Below are 18,955 nucleotides of genomic sequence, written 5' to 3'. Positions count from 1 at the left end.
CCTACTTTACCTCGGATATCCTCATTCCCAATCTTATCCTTTCTCGTGTGCCCACACATCCCACGAAGCATCCTTATCTCCGCTACACCCATTTTGTGTACGTGTTGATGCTTCATCGGCCAACATTCTGTGCCATACAACATCGCTGGCCTTATTGTCGTCCTATAAAATTTTCCCTTGAGCTTTAGTGGCCTACGACGGTCACACAACACGCCGGATGCACTCTTACACTTCATCCATCCAGCTTGTATTCTATGGTTGAGATCTCCATCTAATTCTCCGTTCTCTTGCAAGATAGATCCTAGGTAGCGAAAACGGTCGCTTTTTGTGATCTTCGCTAGATTGCTCCGGTCATTAGTGTGGATAAGTATATAAATGGATAGAGATAGAAAAGCAAACACCAGATGTACGTGGTTCACCCATATTGGCTACGTCCACGGAATAGAGGGGTTCTCATTAATTGTGAAGGGTTTACACAAGTACATAAGTTCAAGCTCTCCTTTAGTGAGTACAAGTGAATGATTTAGTACAAATGACATTAGGAAATATTGTAGGAGAATGATCTCGTAATCACGAAACTTCTAAGTACCGGAGTGTGGTATCGTCTTGACTTGCCTTATCTGTCTCGTAGGTAGATGTGGCATCTTCTCGGGAAGTACTCTTCCTCCATCTAAGGGTGGTATCTTTAACTGGTGGAGATGCACAAGGTAATGTATCAATTTCACTTAAAGCTTACTTGTAGTTTCAGGCTTGGTCAAGCGCGATACAAACCATGTAGTAGGAGTCCCCCAAGTCGCCGAGAGGTGATAGACAAGGTAAGCAATCAGAGCTCCAAGCAATCAGTCTCAAATCAGAACTTTGATTTCGAGTTCCGGCTGATTGTTCACATTCTCCCTATCTTGAAGGCAACATGAAGGATAAAGAGAAGAAAAATGAGAAGAGATGATATGGGATACTTTTGCTTTTGAAGAAGTAACTTTCCACAGGCTTATTCTTGAACTGGGCTGGAGGGTTTTCTGGTTTCCTCCAGAGTATAAGGCCGACTGAAGAATTTGAGTGTCAAAACAAGTCCATCAAATCTATAGTACGTTCGACCCTACTTATATGGGATACTTTTGCTTTTGACAGAGTAGTGGATGTATCGGCACGTGTGCCGTTACGCTTATCTCCACATTCTTCCTTGTATCCTTCTCACTTGCCCTATCTGTTCCTCAGGCAGATGCGATATCTTCCCTGGAAGCATAAGATGTTGAAGATGAGTACTCGAGAGCAATGCCAGGTAAGTAATCAAGTAAGGGGTTCCAGGCAGTCAGTCCTGATTGGATGCTTGATTCCAAGTGCTGACTGATTGCTCTCTTTCTCCTTGTCTTGCAGGTAAGAACAAGGCCAAAGGAAAAGACAGGGAAAAAGCATGATATGGGATACTCTTGCTTTTAACCCTGATTATATGAGATATTCTTGCTCTAGTATAGCTTGTTTGTAGAGGTATTATCGGGGGGAAAGAAAGCTGAATATTTCGAAAGGCTTCTTTGGGAGTGCCCTCTCAGATATGAGGAAGGGTTGAGCATTTTTGCAGGTCTGCCTGTCCGTTGGGGATGGAGGTCGACATATATAGGAGTCTCCCTAACAACAAGTAGTAATGCTATTCCTTTACCCTGCTTGGTCATAGCACGGTAGTGGGAGCTGCCAGCTTCACATGTTTTAACTCTGTCAAAGCACTTTGAAAAAGTGGTCTGTGGTATCTGGAAAGCTGATGTTGCGTGTGAAGATTACAGACAAGCTTTATCCAAGAAGATCCGGCTCTTGAAGTTGGGAAAGTGGTGCCTCTTCGGTTTTCGAACAAGCAATCCTGTCGGAGATCTGGCTCTCGAGATTCGGAGAACGATGCCTTTTCGATTTTTGAGAAAGCAATCCTGCTAGGGGTCTGGCTCTCGAGATTCGGAGAGCGGTGTCTCTTCGATTTTTGAGAAAGTAATCATGTTGGGAGTCTGGCTCTCGAGATTCGGAGGGCGGTGCCTCTTCGATTTTGGAGCAAGCAATCTTGTTGGAAGTGTTTTCTCGAATGTGAGAAAAGGTTGGGCATGTTTGCTAGTCTACCTTGCCACGAAGCACAGAGGTTGACACACAGGGACTTTCCAATTATCCAGCAGTGGTATTGTTCCTTTACCCTTGTGGGTAATAATATGGTAGCTAGACCTTCAAAATTTATGTGTCTAAACTTTGTTAATGCTGTTTCTTTGCTATTCTTTTACCCTTCTTGGTCAGAGCGATGTAGTGGGAGCTGCAAGCTTCATGTGTCTCAACTTTGTCAGAGAACTTTGGCAAAGTTATATGTGGTTCCCATGAGCTAATGTTGCGTGTGGGAAGTGGGTGATTGAACAGTAAGATTCATGTGCTTTCTACTTCACCAGAAATCTTCGACATAATGCCAATAATTTCCGCAAAGCTGAGTGTGCGTGTGACAGGTGCTGACAAGGCTGGAAAAGTAGGTGCCTCTTCGATTTCTGAGATCGGCCCTCGTGGTCTCTGAGCAGCCCAGCTTTTGAGAAAGCAAGCGCCTCTTCGATTTCTGAGATCGGCCTTCGTGGTCTTTGAGCAGCCCAACTTTTGAGAAAGCAAACGTCTCGTGGTCTCTGAGCAGCCCAGCTTTTGAGAAAGCAAACGCCTCTTCGATTTCTGAAGCTCCGTCGAGTGCAGATTTTTATAGAGGCTGGCATTAAGTTCCAAAGCACACTTGAATCTCCACCAGTAGAAGCTCCATTCTTGCACTTCTAAGATCTTGATTTGTCCGACCTCTTCTCTCTTCAACACCTTTGAAAATGTCTGGCCTCTCCGACTGTCGTTTTGACTTGAACCTTGTTGAAGAGGCAGCCACGCCTTCTCCAGACAACATATGGCGCCCATCATTCGTCTTCCCTACTGGTCCTCTTACCGTTGGGGATTCCGTGATGAAGAATGATATGACCGTTGCGATAGTGGCCAGGAACCTTCTCCCTCCCAAAGATAACAGACTATTTTCCAAACGGTCTAATGAGTTGGCTGTTAAGGATTCTCTGGCTCTCAGTGTTCAGTGTGCAAGTTCTGTGTCTAACATGGCCCAACGCCTATTTGCTCGAACCCGCCAAGTTGAATCATTGGCGGCTGAAGTGATGAGTCTCAAACAGGAGATCAGAGGGCTCAAGCATGAGAACAAACAGTTGCACCGGCTCGCACATGACTATGCTACAAACATGAAGAGGAAGCTTGACCATATGAAGGAATCTGATGGTCAGGTTTTACTTGATCATCAGAGATTTGTGGGTTTGTTCCAAAGGCATTTATTGCCTTCGTCTTCTGGGGTTGTACCGCGTAATGAAGCTCCAAATGATCAACCTCTGCTGTCTCCTCCTTCTAGGGTTCTGTCCAGTACTGAGGCTCCAAATGATCCCCCTCCAGTGCCTGCTCTTTCTAGGGCTCTACCGACTGCTGAGACTTCTCCTAAGCAACCTTTGTGAAGGCTCCTTCTTGTTTGTTTATTTTGACTCATGTATATGTACATATTTGTAACTTATCGGGGATATCAATAAATAGCTTTCCTTCATTTCAACGTATTGTGTTAAATACACCAAAGCCTTCTTCGCTAAGTTCTTTGAATTTTCTTTTGTTGAAGCTTATATGTTGAAGCTTTGTGAGTGGAGCATGTAGGTTGAGGTAGTATTCCCTTAATTTCCCGAGTGAGGAGAACTTCTCGGTTAGAGACTTGGAAAATCCAAGTTACTGAGTGGGATCGGCTATATGAATCTTTGAACGTCATTGTGCTCGGTCATGTGTCATGTCCTCCGTTAGATCCAAGTACTCTAAGTCTTTTCTTAGAGTCTCTTCTAAAGTTTTCCTAGGTCTTCCTCTACCCCTTCGGCCCTGAACCTCTGTCTCATAGTCGCATCTTCTAATCGGAGCGTCAGTAGGCCTTCTTTACACATGTCCAAACCACCGTAACCGATTTTCTCTCATATTTCCTTCAATTTCAGCTACTCCTACTTTACTCCGGATATCCTCATTCCTAATCTTATCATTTCTTGTGTGCCCACACATCCAACGAAGCATCTTCATCTCCGCTACACCCATTTTGTGTACGTGTTGATGCTTCACCGCCCAACATTCTGTGCCATACAGCATCGCCGGCCTTATTGCCGTCCTATAAAATTTTCCCTTGAGCTTCAGTGGCATACGGCGGTCACACAACACACCGGATGCACTCTTCCACTTCATCCATCCAGCTTGTATTCTATGGTTGAGATCTCCATCTAATTCTCCGTTCTTTTGCAAGATAGATCCTAGGTAGCGAAAACGGTCGCTCTTTGGTATTTCTTGATCTACGATCTTCACCCCTAACTCGTTTTTGCCTCCATTTGCACTGAACTTGCACTCCATATATTCTGTCTTTGATCGGGTTAGGCGAAGACCTTTAGATTCCAACACTTCTCTCCAAAGGTTAAGCTTTGCATTTACCCCTTCCTGAGTTTCATCTATCAACACTATATCGTCTGCGAAAAGCATACACCAAGGAATATCATCTTGAATATGTCCTGTTAACTCATCTATTACCAACGCAAAAAGGTAAGGACTTAAGGATGAGCCTTGATGTAATCCTACAGTTATGGGAAAGCTTTCGGTTTGTCCTTCATGAGTTCTTACGGCAGTCTTTGCTCCTTCATACATATCCTTTATAGCTTGGATATATGCTACTCGTACTCTTTTCTTCTCTAAAATCCTCCAAAGAATGTCTCTTGGGACCCTATCATACGCTTTTTCCAAATCTATAAAGACCATGTGTAAATCCTTTTTCCCATCTCTATATCTTTCCATCAATCTTCGTAAGAGATAGATTGCCTCCATGGTTGAGCGCCCTGGCATGAACCCGAATTGGTTGTCCGAAACTCGTGTCTCTTGCCTCAATCTATGCTCAATGACTCTCTCCCAGAGCTTCATTGTATGACTCATTCGCTTAATACCCATATAGTTCATGCAATTTTGTACGTCGCCCTTATTCTTGTAGATAGGCACCAAAGTGCTCGTTCGCCACTCATTTGGCATCTTCTTCGTTTTCAAAATCCTATTGAAAAGGTCAGTGAGCCATGTTATACCTGTCTCTCCCAAAACTTTCCACACTTCGATTAGTATATCGTCTGGGCCTACTGCTTTTCTATGCTTCATCTTCTTCAAAGCTACAACCACTTCTTCCTTCCGGATTCGACGATAAAAAGAGTAGTTTCTACACTCTTCTGAGTTACTCAACTCCCCTAAAGAAGCACTCCTTTCATGTCCTTCATTGAAAAGATTATGAAAATAACCTCTCCATCTGTCTTTAACCGCGTTCTCTGTAGCAAGAACCTTTCCATCCTCATCCTTGATGCACCTCACTTGGTTTAGGTCCCTTGTCTTCTTTTCCCTTGCTCTAGCTAGTTTATAGATATCCAACTCTCCTTCTTTGGTATCGAGTCGCTTATACATATCGTCATAAGCCGCTAACTTAGCTTCTCTCACAGCTTTCTTCGCCTCTTGCTTCGCTTTTCTATACCTTTCACCATTTTCATCGGTCCTATCCTTGTATAAGGCTTTACAACATTCCTTCTTAGCCTTCACCTTTGTTTGTACCTCCTCATTCCACCACCAAGATTCCTTTTAGTGTGGGACAAAGCCCTTGGACTCTCCTAATACCTCTTTTGCTACTTTTCGGATACAACTAGCCATGGAATCCCACATTTGGCTAGCTTCCCCCTCTCTATCCCACACACACTAGGTGATTACTTTCTCTTTGAAAATGACTTGTTTTTCTTATTTTAGATTCCACCATTTAGTTCTTGGGCACTTCCAAGTCTTGTTCTTTTTTCTCACTCTTTTGATATGTACATCCATCACCAACAAGCGATGTTGATTAGCCACGCTCTCTCCTGGTATAACTTTGCAATCCTTACAAGTTATACGGTCCCCTTTCCTCATTAGAAGAAAATCTATTTGTGTTTTTTACGACCCACTCTTGTAAGTGATCACATGTTCTTCTCTCTTCTTAAAGAAGGTGTTGGCTAAGAAGAGATCATATGCCATTGCAAAATCCAAGATAGCTTCCTCATCCTCGTTTCTCTCCCCAAAACCATGGCCACCATGAAAACCTCCATAGTTGCCTATCTCCTTGCCCACGTGTCCATTTAAATCTCCTCTTATAAATAACTTCTCGGTCTGAGCAATTCCTTGCACCAAGTCTCCAAGGTCTTCCCAAAATTTCTCCTTCGAACTCATATCCAACCCTACTTGAGGTGCGTACGCACTAATCACATTGATAAGTTCTTGTCCTATTACAATCTTGATTGCCATGATTCTATCTCCTACCCTCTTGACATCTACAACATCTTGTGTCAAGGTCTTGTCCACGATGATGCCAACACCGTTTCTCGTTCTATTTGTGCCCGAATACCAAAGTTTAAACCCTGAGTTTTCTAGATCCTTTGCCTTACGACCAACCCACTTAGTTTCTTGTAGGCACATAATATTTATCCTTCTCCTCACCATAACTTCCACTACTTCCATAGATTTTCCCGTTAAGGTTCCTATATTCCACGTTCCTAAACGCATTTTGCTCTCTTGAACTCTACCCTTCTGTCCTAGCTTCTTCACCCTCCCTCGTCTAATAGGATCAAAGTACTTCTTTTGTGTGTCCCGTGTAAAGTTGGTAGGAGCATATGCTCCCAAACAACTTTGAATGGAGTCGTTCGAAAAGAAGTTTCTATGGCCCCTTTGCTCATTTAACACTGCATCCGGGTGCCGAAGGAGATACAGCGACCCTTGCTCACTTATCACTGTGCTCGGGCCACACAGCGCGCCACTTACGAGTGACACCCTAGCTTTAGTGCAATTTCATTCTGGATTCATTTTCATAAGGATTCGACGTAATCATGGAGTGCCGGCTGTCGACTACCTGACGCCCTCCCCCTCCTTCTTTATCCGGGCTTGGGATCGACAATGTAAGATAAACTTACACAGGCGGAGTTAAATTTATTGGCACAATACTAAAAGAATTTGCAAATTGTTATGCATTGTGCTAATTTTAACTACCTCAGTCTGATGGTGCTCCATATCCGTATCTTCTACAAGCTTATTAGTAACCTCGCGCTCTCCTATGGGCTCATTAAGTTCTTGTTCTTCATTAGTGGACTTAGTAGCCTCTTTTTTCTTATTCTTATACTGATTGTATTCCATACCAATTTTCGAGTTCCTGCTTCAAGGTAATACTAACGTTTTGCTGTATTCTAAAGGTCTGGAGCTCTTGGTTTATTTTGGTAAATTGGACAACTACTGCATCATTAAAAGTGTGTGGAAACCATTTTGAAGTGAATGAATCTAATGTTGACTTTTGTGGGAATTAAAATTAAAATTATCAAACTCTTACTCTATAACCCTAATGATCTTCTCAAGACCTAACCTCATGCTTGGTTGTCACATCTCGGCTCGAACCCCACCAAATCCTGGGCTCAACTCCACCATAGCACGATATTGTCCGCTTTGGGCCCCGATCATGCCCTCACGGTTTTATTTATGGGAACTCACACGAGAACTTCCCAGTGGGTCACCCATTATGGGATTGCTCTCGTGCGAACTCGTTTAACTTCGGAGTTCCGATGGAACCTGAAGCCAATGAGCTCCCAAAATGCCTCGTGCTAGGTAGAGATGGAAATATACATATAAGGCTTACATGATCCACTCCCCTGGGCGATGTGGGATGTTACAATCCACCCCTCTTAGGGCCCGACGTCCTCATCGGCACACTTCCGGCCAAGGATTGGCTCTGATACCAAATTGTCACATCCTGCCCCGGGCCCCCACCATATCCCGGGCTCGACTCCACCATAGCACGATATTGTCTGCTTTGGGCCCTGACCACGCCCTCACGGTTTTGTTTCTAGGAACATCATGGGATTGCTCTCGCGTGAACTCACTTAACTTCGGAGTTCCGATGGAACCCGAAGCCAGTGAGCTCCCAAAATGACTCGTGCTAGGTAGAGATGGGAATATACATATAAAGCTTACATGATCCACTCTCCTGGGCTATGTGGGATGTTACATTGGTGCCTTAATCTGTATATTTCAAAAATTATACAAAAGTACTTGTTGCATATCGGTATGTCCTGATACTAATGGTCTATATCTCAAAGTGGCCTTCTTTATTCCTTCTACTATTGTACTATTAAAGTTGAAAGTGGGTACTGGTGGTACTGGTCTATTCATGCTACTTGTGAATCCATAGAATGGTGGAAGTCCATTATGCATCATTATACTATTGTAAGTTGCTTTGCTACTTTGTGGTTTTTTGCTATTTGAGAACGATATTCCTTGGTACTCCCTTGCTATTCAATGAATAAACTTTGATAAGATATTTGCCAATGTATTATCACTAACTTTAACATGTTACAAAATTAGTTTAAAACAATTTCCTGTAATTGAATCAACTAACTTGTTCATCAGGCTTAGGTGATTCCTTATGCTTTTTTTCTACAAAATTCATGCCCATCCTAATTATGATGCATTTGTTTGAACCATTTTATAATTGCCATCTAATGGCAAAGTTAATGGTTTAAGCTTGGTAATTTCTTGCTTGATATTTTGAACTAGTTTAATATCTTCACTATTGAAATAATTTTGTCAAGTTTTGCTAGTTTTACTATGTAATTCTTCTTCGTAAATCAGGTATAAAAGAGTTTGGTTATTGTATGTGGGCTTATTGATAAATTTTGTATCTAGTGTTAATTTCATCTTGTACTTGATAGTAATTATACAATAAGGCAAAAAAGACAATTCACATTTAAAATTTAACAATAAGTTGGGTGTAGAGATTTATGAGTTCAAATAAAAATTTTCAATCTCTATATAAATCTAACAAAAAAAAACAAATTGAGTAGGTTTTTTATACAAGTAGGTTGGTGAATTTTAGTGCATTTACCAACCAACCTAAGGTTGGACTAGGTTGGGCTCAGTTGCTAACTTTAAAATTTTAATTTTTAGGGAAAAACCAGACTATCCATTCAATAGGTGGATTGGGTTAAGTTGAAATAGTATTAACATGATTGAAATCAACCATGGCCTTAAATGCAGATAATATCGGCAAAATATCACCGATATTATCGGTTTTTCGTGGTAACGATATTTTAATAGGTATCCAATTAGTTTTCGTCAAAATATCGTGATATTATCGATAATATCGATAATATCGCGATATATTCGATATTATCGAAACAATCTCGTCGGAAAGGCAACCGAGGCTGCGTCGTCGCACTACCCAGATCTATTGCAGACTCAAACCTAAGATTTGCGCTTCAACGACGCCGATTCCGCCGCCATTGTTGAAGTCGCGGCGAAAGAGCTCACGGAACGAATCGCAGTTGTAGATCCGGAACCCGTGGTCTGTCCCCACGGCGAAGCAGGTGTGGTCTTGGTTGAAGCAGACGTGGAACAGAGACGGAGGCGAGCGCGGCACCGGCGGGGCGGACTCTGGGGGGAAGAGGAGAATGGGTGGTTGTTGTGGAGGTTGAGGTTTGGGTTTGGGGGAGATTGGGGGTCGTGGTGGTCGTCGCTGGAGTCAACAACAAAGGTGGGGTTGTCGTCGGTGGGATCAGTGAGGAAGGCGGAGGCGGAGATGAAAGAGTGCGAAGAGAGAGAGAGAGAGAGAGAGAGAGTGAGTGAGTGAGAGCAGAGATGAGAGAGTGTGAAGGCAGAGGCGGAGATGAAAGAGTGCGAAGAAAGAGAGAGAGTGAGTGAGAGCAGAGATGAGAGAGTGCGAAGGCAGAGGCGGAGATGGAAGAGTTCGAAGGCAAAGGTGGAGATGAAAGAGTGCAAAGAGAGAGAGAGAGTGAGTGTGAGCAGAGATGAGAGAGTGTGAATAATATGCGGTGGTTGTGCAAGTTGAGGACTCAAAAAATTGGGTAATGTGAGATAGCAGATGTTGACGTTTTTGGATAGTTTAAAAATTGAAAACCATGGACTTTGAGATGGTTTTAATCATGAAAACCACCCAAGGTGGATGGGTGATGGGAAATAGCAAGGTGAGGTGGACGGTTTATAAAGTGGAATATATATACATACATATATATATCTTATATAAATTATAAATTATTGTTTTCGATTACAATTTTACATAATTTAAGAGCATCTTCAATATAAATTTTAAATAAAACCCCCACAACCATATAATTGTTAAATAAATAAAAAAAGGGTAATAAGTCACCCATGTATCTTACCATGCAATGTATAAAGTGTAAAATATTATACTAATTCATTATATATAAATGATTATGGTGTGTTTAAACTCCTTTTATTAATTACTACATATTTTCTACACTCACAATGTTTGCCAGCTCGCTATATAATCAACTTAAATCAGTTAAATCCATCATGCAATGCATTTCCTTCCAATTTTTTGTGATAAACTAATAGATAATTGACTAAATAAACTTCCTGCAAAGTTTCAAAAAAAATTTCCAAGTTTTTCTTACAATTTCCGTGGTTTCCATATTATTTTTATCGATATCGATAATATCCCGATATTTCCATCGATATTTTCATGTTTTTGGACTACCGATATTTCCGATATCATCGATATTTAATACCTTGAAATCAACCTACTTGAATATCAACAATTCTTAAATATACATGTATATTACCTCGAAATTAGAATGTACATAAACTCAATAATTATCAAACACACTTGTTTATATACTTTAGTTAAACAATGAAATGTAAACATTATGTAACAATATTGATTATGCAACACCAACTTTACATGATTTAAGTCTAATATGACATGTATTTTGAACTATTTGTCACTTACATTCACTTTAGGAATAATAAAATAAAAAATGTCAACTCGTGAAACTTGCCCAGCAAAACCTTGCTTAAAATGGTTTGGGTGGGTTAGTTTGCCCATTTTCCTAGGTGGAAATATGTTTCAGTAATCCCAAACCAAACCTATTAGGTTGGCTAGCAGGTTAAAATCCAGTTCGATCAACTCACCTAGTACCCACTCCTAGATACAAACTATACTCTACAGAAAATTTATCCAAACTAAAGACTTATGGTGCGGCATTCGGTTAAGCCCAAGCCAGAAAAAACAAAAAGTCAAATAAAATCAAACTGGATAATACTTGGGTACTCATAGACAGTACCCAAAGAACTGACTCTTCGAAAAAGTGGCCCAATTAAAATTTTACACGTGGCATGTCCAAGCACTTCCCGATGGACGCCCTTGATTTACTGAAGTATGGTGTTGTTTGTGGTCATAATCACGATCTTCAAGCCATGGCCAGAAAACAAGAATGGTGGAGGCGTTGGAGTCCTGGAGGAAGATGGGGATGTTTGGAATTGGAAGAGTCATTAGCCCTACAAGTTTTATAAAACTATAACTTTAATGGGTGTCTTATTTACATTGGCCAATTCAAAGGGTCGGTAGTCCAAGTATTGTCCAATCAAACCGAGCACGTTAGCACACCTGTCACTTTGGAGGATGAAGTCCCTTCCATTCTCCATGGCTGCTCTACAAGGATGAACTAAAGTAAAAGTTTCCTCTGAAGCCAGAGATCGACAAGTATTCTTCGCTTACAACTAAAAGAGAAAAGTCCCTTCCATGGCTGCTTTAACTGCTACTGCCCCAGCTGACCGAATACATGTATTCTGGCACGAGGGCATGCTCAACCACGACTCCGGCCATGGAGTATTCGACACTGGAATGGATCCTGGTTTTCTAGACGTTCTAGAAAAGCACCCAGAGAACTCTGACAGAATCAAAAACATGGTTTCTATTCTAAAAAGAGGTCCCATCTCTCCCTACATATCTTGGGTTCCGGGAAGGCCTTCTCTGCTCTCTGAATTGCTCTCTTTCCACTCTCCAGGTAATTAATCTCACTTTCCAAACTTTTCCAACTTCTGGGTTTTGGTTGAATATGATTGGGTTTTTGAGGTTTTGAATTATGGGTTCTCTTGGGTTTTTTCTTTATGTGCCATTAAATTTGGATTTAATCAATTACCCAATACACTTTCAGTGCAAATTGATGTGGGTTTTTGAAATTTTAGTCTTTGGCTGATATATTAGTGATTTATGATATATGTGAGTTGGTTATGTTATGAACAATATTGTTTTGGGTAATTTGAGTCTGATATTGGTTTAAATGTGATTTTGTACTAGAATACATAAATGAGCTAGTTGAAGCAGATAGAGATGGGGGTAAGATGCTATGTACCGGCACTTTCTTGAACCCCGGCTCATGGGATGCCTCGCTCCTTGCTGCCGGTACTACATTATCAGCAATGAGGCATGTACTTGATGGACACGGAAAAATTTCTTATGCATTGGTTAGGCCTCCGGGTCACCATGCTCAGCCTACACAAGCTGATGGCTACTGCTTCCTTAACAATGCCGGTCTTGCTGTTCAATTGGCTTTAAATTCTGGCTGTGCAAAGGTTGCAGTCGTAGACATCGATGTTCATTATGGAAATGGGACTGCCGAGGGGTTTTATCGGTCTGATAAAGTTCTTACAATCTCCCTTCACATGAATCATGGTTCCTGGGGCCCGTCTCACCCACAAACTGGCTCTGTTGATGAGCTCGGTGAAGGGGAAGGGCTAGGTTATAATTTGAATATACCTCTGCCAAATGGGACAGGGGACCAAGGATATGGACATGCCATGACTGAGTTGGTTGTCCCTGCTGTTGGAAAGTTTGAACCTGAAATGATAGTTCTGGTCATTGGCCAAGATTCAAGTGCGGTAAGTTAAATTTTCTACTCAACTCTAATCTAGATGATTAGCACCGATTGCTTATTTATTTTGAATGGGATGATGTCTGGTTGTTTAGGATATGTGTTTACTGCCTACAATACCTAAAGTTAAATTTTCTACTCAACTCTAATCTAGATGATTAGCTACCGTCGTGATTATAATGAAAATTCATCTTGCTTAACAAAACTGAAATTCTCATCATCTTTAGGTCAAAAACTCCCATCATCCTTAAAATAGCCGTTTGTCTATAGGAATTACTGTTGGCATATTTGATTTTTCATAAATCCGTCATGGCCTGAACTTCAAGCTTTTCTTTTGCTACTCCAAAAGAAATTTCTTGTTATTGTCAACAAAACCTGAAGTAGCTCATAGTATAACACTGCTTGTGCTTAGTTTGATCCAAATGGAAGGCAATGCTTGACAATGGAGGGTTATAAAGAGATTGGCCGCATGGTTCGGGGCCTGGCGGATAGACACTGCAGAGGACGTCTTCTGATTGTCCAGGAAGGTGGATATCATGTTACCTACTCAGCCTATTGTCTTCATGCAACACTTGAAGGTGTGCTTAACCTACCAGTTTCTTTATTATCTGATCCCATTGCTTATTACCCAGAGGATAAGGCATTTGCTATAGAAGTAATTAAATCTATTAAAAAGTTCCAGAAAGACAATGTACCGTTTTTAATTCAAGATTAATTTGGACATTGCTTTTAGGCAACCTTATTCTATATTTGTATTCTGTCGATGATATATGAATGTTATATTCGAATGAAAGTAAATCTTGTTGCTTATGCTTCATTGTTTCTGTATGAACACCCGAATATTGAAGTACACCTACCAATATTCCGACGAAGAAAAAACACCTATTCCTGTGGATGCATTTAGTCTTCGTATTATATGGTTTAATGTGCCTTCAATGTTTGTTGCTAAATTAAGGTTGAAAAGAATGTCTGTTACTTAGGATTAACCAATAACAGCATACATACAAATGCTTTCCTTTTCTCTTTCACCATTTTCGCAGTATTCTTCAATGAAAGAGCAGTAACCTTTCCAGAAGTGCAACAGTTATTTATCTGTCTTATGGAAAAGAGATTTGGGCTTACGGATCTGTTGAACTTCTTGGGTATGTTGGTCTTTTCGGTTTGTTCCCTAGAGCAACGCCATAAGGTCGTGGGAAGCTGTGTCTTGTGTTTCGAAATTGTTAGAATTGTGGACGGATGGTATTCCAGGCCCTGAGTTAGTGGAGGAGACTACTCGAAATATTCAAGTAATTAAGTCTAACCTGGAAGTGAGCCAGGATCGGCTGAAGAGCTTAGCAGACAAACATGCCATTGACCGGACGTGTAATGCAGGAGATTGGATGTTTTTGAAATTATCACATTGGAAAGGTGCGATTCGGGTCGAAATGGAAGACAAGTTAAATCCTAAGTACATCAGGCCGTCTTTGACTATTGAAGGAATCGATGAAATACTTTCAAGTTTGAGTACCTTCGGGATTGGATAAGGTGTATAGTGTAGTTCATGTTTTGATGCTCCGTTACAAAGTAACAGATTCGTCGTGTATGATTCCGGTTCAGCCCTTAGAGATTAATCCAAATTTGACTTATAATGAGGAACCCATGATTATTTTGGAATAGAAAGAGGAAGTCCTGAGAAATAAAACAGTGTACTTGGTAAAAGTTTTATGGAGGAATCATTCAGCAGAAGAAACTACTTGGGAGACAAAAGATCGAATGAGAGGGATGTGTTCCAGGTTGTTTTATGCATATCGATGGATTGTAAAGATTGTGTAAATTTTGAGAACGAAATTTTTTAAGGTGGGTAGATTGTGACAGCCCGTCCCTGATTTTAAGAGTTTTAAAGTTTTAATAAAGGATTTTACAAAAATGCCCTTTGAGGCACGGGCATTATTCGAGGTTAATTGTTGTGTCATGCAATCTAAAATTTGTTTTCTTGACATATCCTAGTAGTACTCGTCGCTACGGACGCGTGGGCGCAGACGGTGCGTGATTTGGAGTTATATCGAAAAATTTATTAATGTTTGAAATTTGGGCATTTTAGAAATTATAATTTAGTAAAATCTGGAATTTCGTTTATGAAAATGGACGGCCCAGATTTAATGAAGAATTAAATGGATGGTTGGGATGAGAGAAAGAAGGTTTTGTGTGTGTGTGTGCGTGTGTGAAAGAAGAAGCCGTCGGGGAGGAAGGAAATCAGAGGTAGAAACGGGATTGGGCAAGGCTGCCCAATCTGGAAGAAAAGATGAGGCCAAATGGGGAGAAGAGAGAGGAAGATGAGTGACGAATCAGGGAAGAGAACAAGAGGGAAAGGAAAAAAAGAAGAAAATGAGGGAACCCAGCCGGGTTAACCCGTTCCTCCTGTGGACCCGCACGACCCAGAAGGATTTCTGGCCGAATTAGGCCATTTTTATCCAGTTTTCAAATGGTATCATCATGGCGTCATCCCAACTTCCATTTCCACCTGAGTTTGATGGTTATTGGTCATGATTTCACGACAAAAGTTCATGTCGAGCCCGAGGGCACCCATGGTGGAATCCGCCAATTCTGAAGCAATTTCTTCCAATTGACACTACACCTACGCTTCCCTTGAGGCCTAGAACGATGCCCAATTGTTGGTTGGGACGACGGAGTTGATTTGAAGACGAATTGGAACTCACCCAATTCTAGGGTTCCGCACGGAATTTGGTGAAATTGAAGTGTTTCCAGGCCAAATTGGCCTTGACCTCAGGTATAAATTTTACTCTACTCATTGAGATCTTCAATTCTGTATTTTTTGAGAATTTTTCGAAATAGTTGGATTTTTCCGGCGAGCCAGGGCGGCCGACCGCCACCCGCGGCGGCCCGTGCGGCGGCGCGTGGCCAATGGCCCTCCAATGTCATTCTTAGCATGTGTTTAAGGTTCTAGGTTCAGTTTTGAGAATTGATGGACGTAAATTGAGTAATTGAACCTAAGTTCGTTACGATTCGTGGTTAGGCCAAAAGGTGAATTGACGATCCAACCGTCAGATCGTCACCAAACTTTGATACGTTGTAATACGTAATATTTGAGGATTATAGGAACTTACGGATCGGGAATCCGATTTACGGATCTTTCGGAATTGGAGTTGTAAGTTCATAAAATAGAATGTTAACCGTCACTTGGTTTTGGAAATTGATGGAGATCCGACCGTTGGATGGTAATGAAATTTTAGGATGTTGTCCTAGAGGTATATTGTGGACCTCTGGAAGTTATGGATTTGAAATCTGAGTTGCAGATCTTCTGGATCGAACTACGTAGTGACGTGTTTTATATAAGTTATATATTCTATCGATATGATTTCTGAGGTTGGATTTGATTATTGTTCTAGGCGCCGATCGTCATGATACCTTGATGTGTTGTGCTAGGGAGTTGTTGGGCGAACTCCAGGTGAGTGGGAAATATTTCTGTTTATAGCTATATACTATTGATATTTTTCCAGAAATTGAGTTTAAATGAAAGTACGTTTTAAAATGCCATGCATGCATATTATGAGATATATGAATTGATAATTGATGCATGTATATATATATATATATATATATGTGTGTGTGTGTGTGAATTGGTGTTGTGGGTGCACAGGTGAGTATCAGGTGAGTTTTATGTTATTCATGTGAATCGTTGATGATATGAATTGTGTTGAGAGCTCATAACATGCACCCCTGGTGTTAGTGCTTATATTATTCACCGCACCGCACGCTCACCTTGGATCCAAGTAGGTGCATGTCATACAGACCGATAGAGGGTTCCAACATGCTAGTCGTACAGACCACAAGAGGTGGTTCCGACTGGTAGGTGACCTTAAATTATATGCACAGATGATTGATGAGAGAAGCACTATAGCGTATTATTACACCATTCTTGTCGTACATACTACTTCAGGTAGTTCCGACTTATGTGCGGAGTAGTGCCATACAGTTCACCGTGGTGACTCCGGTTGGATTGGATATTGAGCTACCGAATTAACCGTACAGGACCAACTGCAGGGTCTCTGATTGATTCCTTATTTCACCTGTTATATTGATGCATCCATATTCTGTTTTTGACATTATGACATGGCATACTTTCTGGTTTTGATAAAGATTGATGATTTGAGATATTTGAAGGTATATGTTATTATGTTATTTTCTGGGAAAGTATACAGGTTTTACAGCGAGGGGTTAGAAATGTTTTAAATGAAATGTTTTCGAAAAACTTTATTTTACTGACCCACTCAACTTTGTTTTGCGCCCCTCCAGGTTCTAGATAGCAGAGCTTTGGTGGCCACGAGGAATCCAACGGTGTTCTGACAGAATTCACAAAAGTAGGACTCACCCTCGGGTGTTTCATCTTAGTAATTGTATTTTTTTAAGCTTCCGAACTGTGTAAATGGTTACGTCACTCTCACGTGACGGCCAGCATGCCCTCCTTCGAGACGGGGTGTGTCAGTTATGACATCCCACATCGCCCAAGGGAGTGATCCTTAAATGTATATTCTCATCCCTACCTAGCACGAGGCATTTTGGGAGCTCACTGGCTTCGGGTTCCGTCAGAACTCCGAAGTTAAGCGAGAAGGAGGCCAGAGCACTCCCAAGATGGTTGACCCACTGGGAAGTTGCTCGTGAGTTCCCAAAAACAAACCGTGAGGGAATGGTAAGCCCAAAGCGGACAATATTGTGCTACGGTGATGGAGCAGGCCCGGGAAGTGGTCCATCTCGGGCCGGGATGTGACATATTACATACCCCAAAATAAGAGGAGGCTAATGAAAAAACATTAGAACATTATTACAAAATACCAAATGTTCAAGGATATGCAAAATGAGGGAAGTTGTGTTTCAATGTTAAGGAACCTGGCATGTTTTTAACTATAAAACCCTTTAATTTTCATCAATCACCAATGGAAATGGTATTGGAAATTTGGCTTGATATATTGTTTTAAGAGTTTTATTGACGATGTTTTCATGAAGGCTTTCCACATTAAACATCTAAACGACCATGTAACCATCGTCTAAGCGCGTTTATATATGCTTTCACGTTTTTCAGACTCGTACGTTAATGATTATGATTTTTTTTATTATTTTGAAATCCCTTAAAAATGCTATTCATGAGGGTTTGTAAGGTTTCTGTTGATGCACAAAATCAGCGAAGACTTTGGTACAACAGAAAGTGTCAGGTTTTGTGACCTTCGCTTGGTTGCTTCGGTCACTAGTGAGGATAAGTACGTAAATGAATAGAGACAGAGAAGCAAACACAGGATGTACGTGGTTCACCCAGATTGGCTACGTCCACGGAGTAGAGGAGTTCTTATTAGTAGTGAAGGGCTTACACAAGTACAAAGGATCAAGCTCTCAATTTAGTGAGTTCTTGTGAATGATTTAACACAAATGGCATTAGGCAATATTGTGGGGGAATGACCCCTATTTATAGAAAAACTTGTAGCTTTGTCACATTGACATGTGTCATGTTGTGATTGGTTCTTGATGTCGACACGTGCTGCGCTCTGATTGGCTTTTAATCTTGACACGTGTCGAGTAGTGATTGGCCTCCTGGTCGGAGGGGAACTCTTCTGGGTCCTTGATAGTATAGCGTTGGCCGGTGCTCGGTAGTTTCGGGATTGGTCAAGTATGGTACAAACAGTGCTCCCCTAAGTTCCCGAGTGAGGGAAACTCCTCGGTTGGGGACTTGCAAGATCCAATCCCTTGAGTAATCACGAAACTTCTAAGTACCGAAGTGTGGTCTGATCTTCATCTGCCCTTCTCTGGAAGTACCTTTCCTCCATCCGGGAATGGTGTATTTAGCTGATGTTGACGCACAAGGTAATGTATCAATTTCACTTGAAGCTTACTTGTAGTTTCGGGCTTGGTCAAGTGCGATACAAACCCTATAGTAGGAGTCCCCCAAGTCGCCGAGCTAGGAGATCTGCCGAAAGAGGTGACAGACAAGGTAAGCAGTCAAACTTCCAAGTAAGCAACCCAGGAGCAGAGGTTTGACTTCGGCTTCCGGTTGATTGTTCTCATTCTCCTTGTCTCTCATTCAACTGCCAGGATAAGGAGAAGCAAATGGATAAGAGATGATATGAGATACTTTTGCTTTTGAAGAAGTAACTTTCCACAGGCTTATTCTTGAACTGTGCTGGAGGGTT

The 18,955-nt window shown here is 41.4% G+C and overlaps 1 protein-coding gene and 1 long non-coding RNA gene across 2 annotated transcripts; both read left to right on the top strand.

Moving 5' to 3' along the window:
* Nucleotides 1-11,265: 11,265 nt before the first annotated feature.
* Nucleotides 11,266-13,589, top strand: LOC103407198 (histone deacetylase 8). The gene is made up of 3 exons (XM_008346149.4): nucleotides 11,266-11,912; nucleotides 12,206-12,786; nucleotides 13,192-13,589. Exons 1-3 carry the CDS (start codon nucleotides 11,648-11,650, stop codon nucleotides 13,492-13,494), a joined length of 1,149 nt encoding a protein of 382 aa, XP_008344371.2. The 5' UTR covers nucleotides 11,266-11,647; the 3' UTR covers nucleotides 13,495-13,589.
* A 1,385-nt stretch (nucleotides 13,590-14,974) lies between these two features.
* Nucleotides 14,975-17,635, top strand: LOC139194459 (uncharacterized). The gene is made up of 3 exons (XR_011579304.1): nucleotides 14,975-15,546; nucleotides 16,166-16,224; nucleotides 17,073-17,635. It is a non-coding gene; the product is annotated as an uncharacterized lncRNA (long non-coding RNA).
* The last annotated feature ends 1,320 nt before the right edge of the window (nucleotides 17,636-18,955 follow it).

Source organism: Malus domestica, chromosome 03, assembly GCF_042453785.1.
Source record: "Malus domestica chromosome 03, GDT2T_hap1".
NCBI lineage: Eukaryota > Viridiplantae > Streptophyta > Magnoliopsida > Rosales > Rosaceae > Malus > Malus domestica.
Note: the sequence above shows the minus strand (reverse complement) of the source record. Positions and strands in the feature narration are given on the sequence as shown.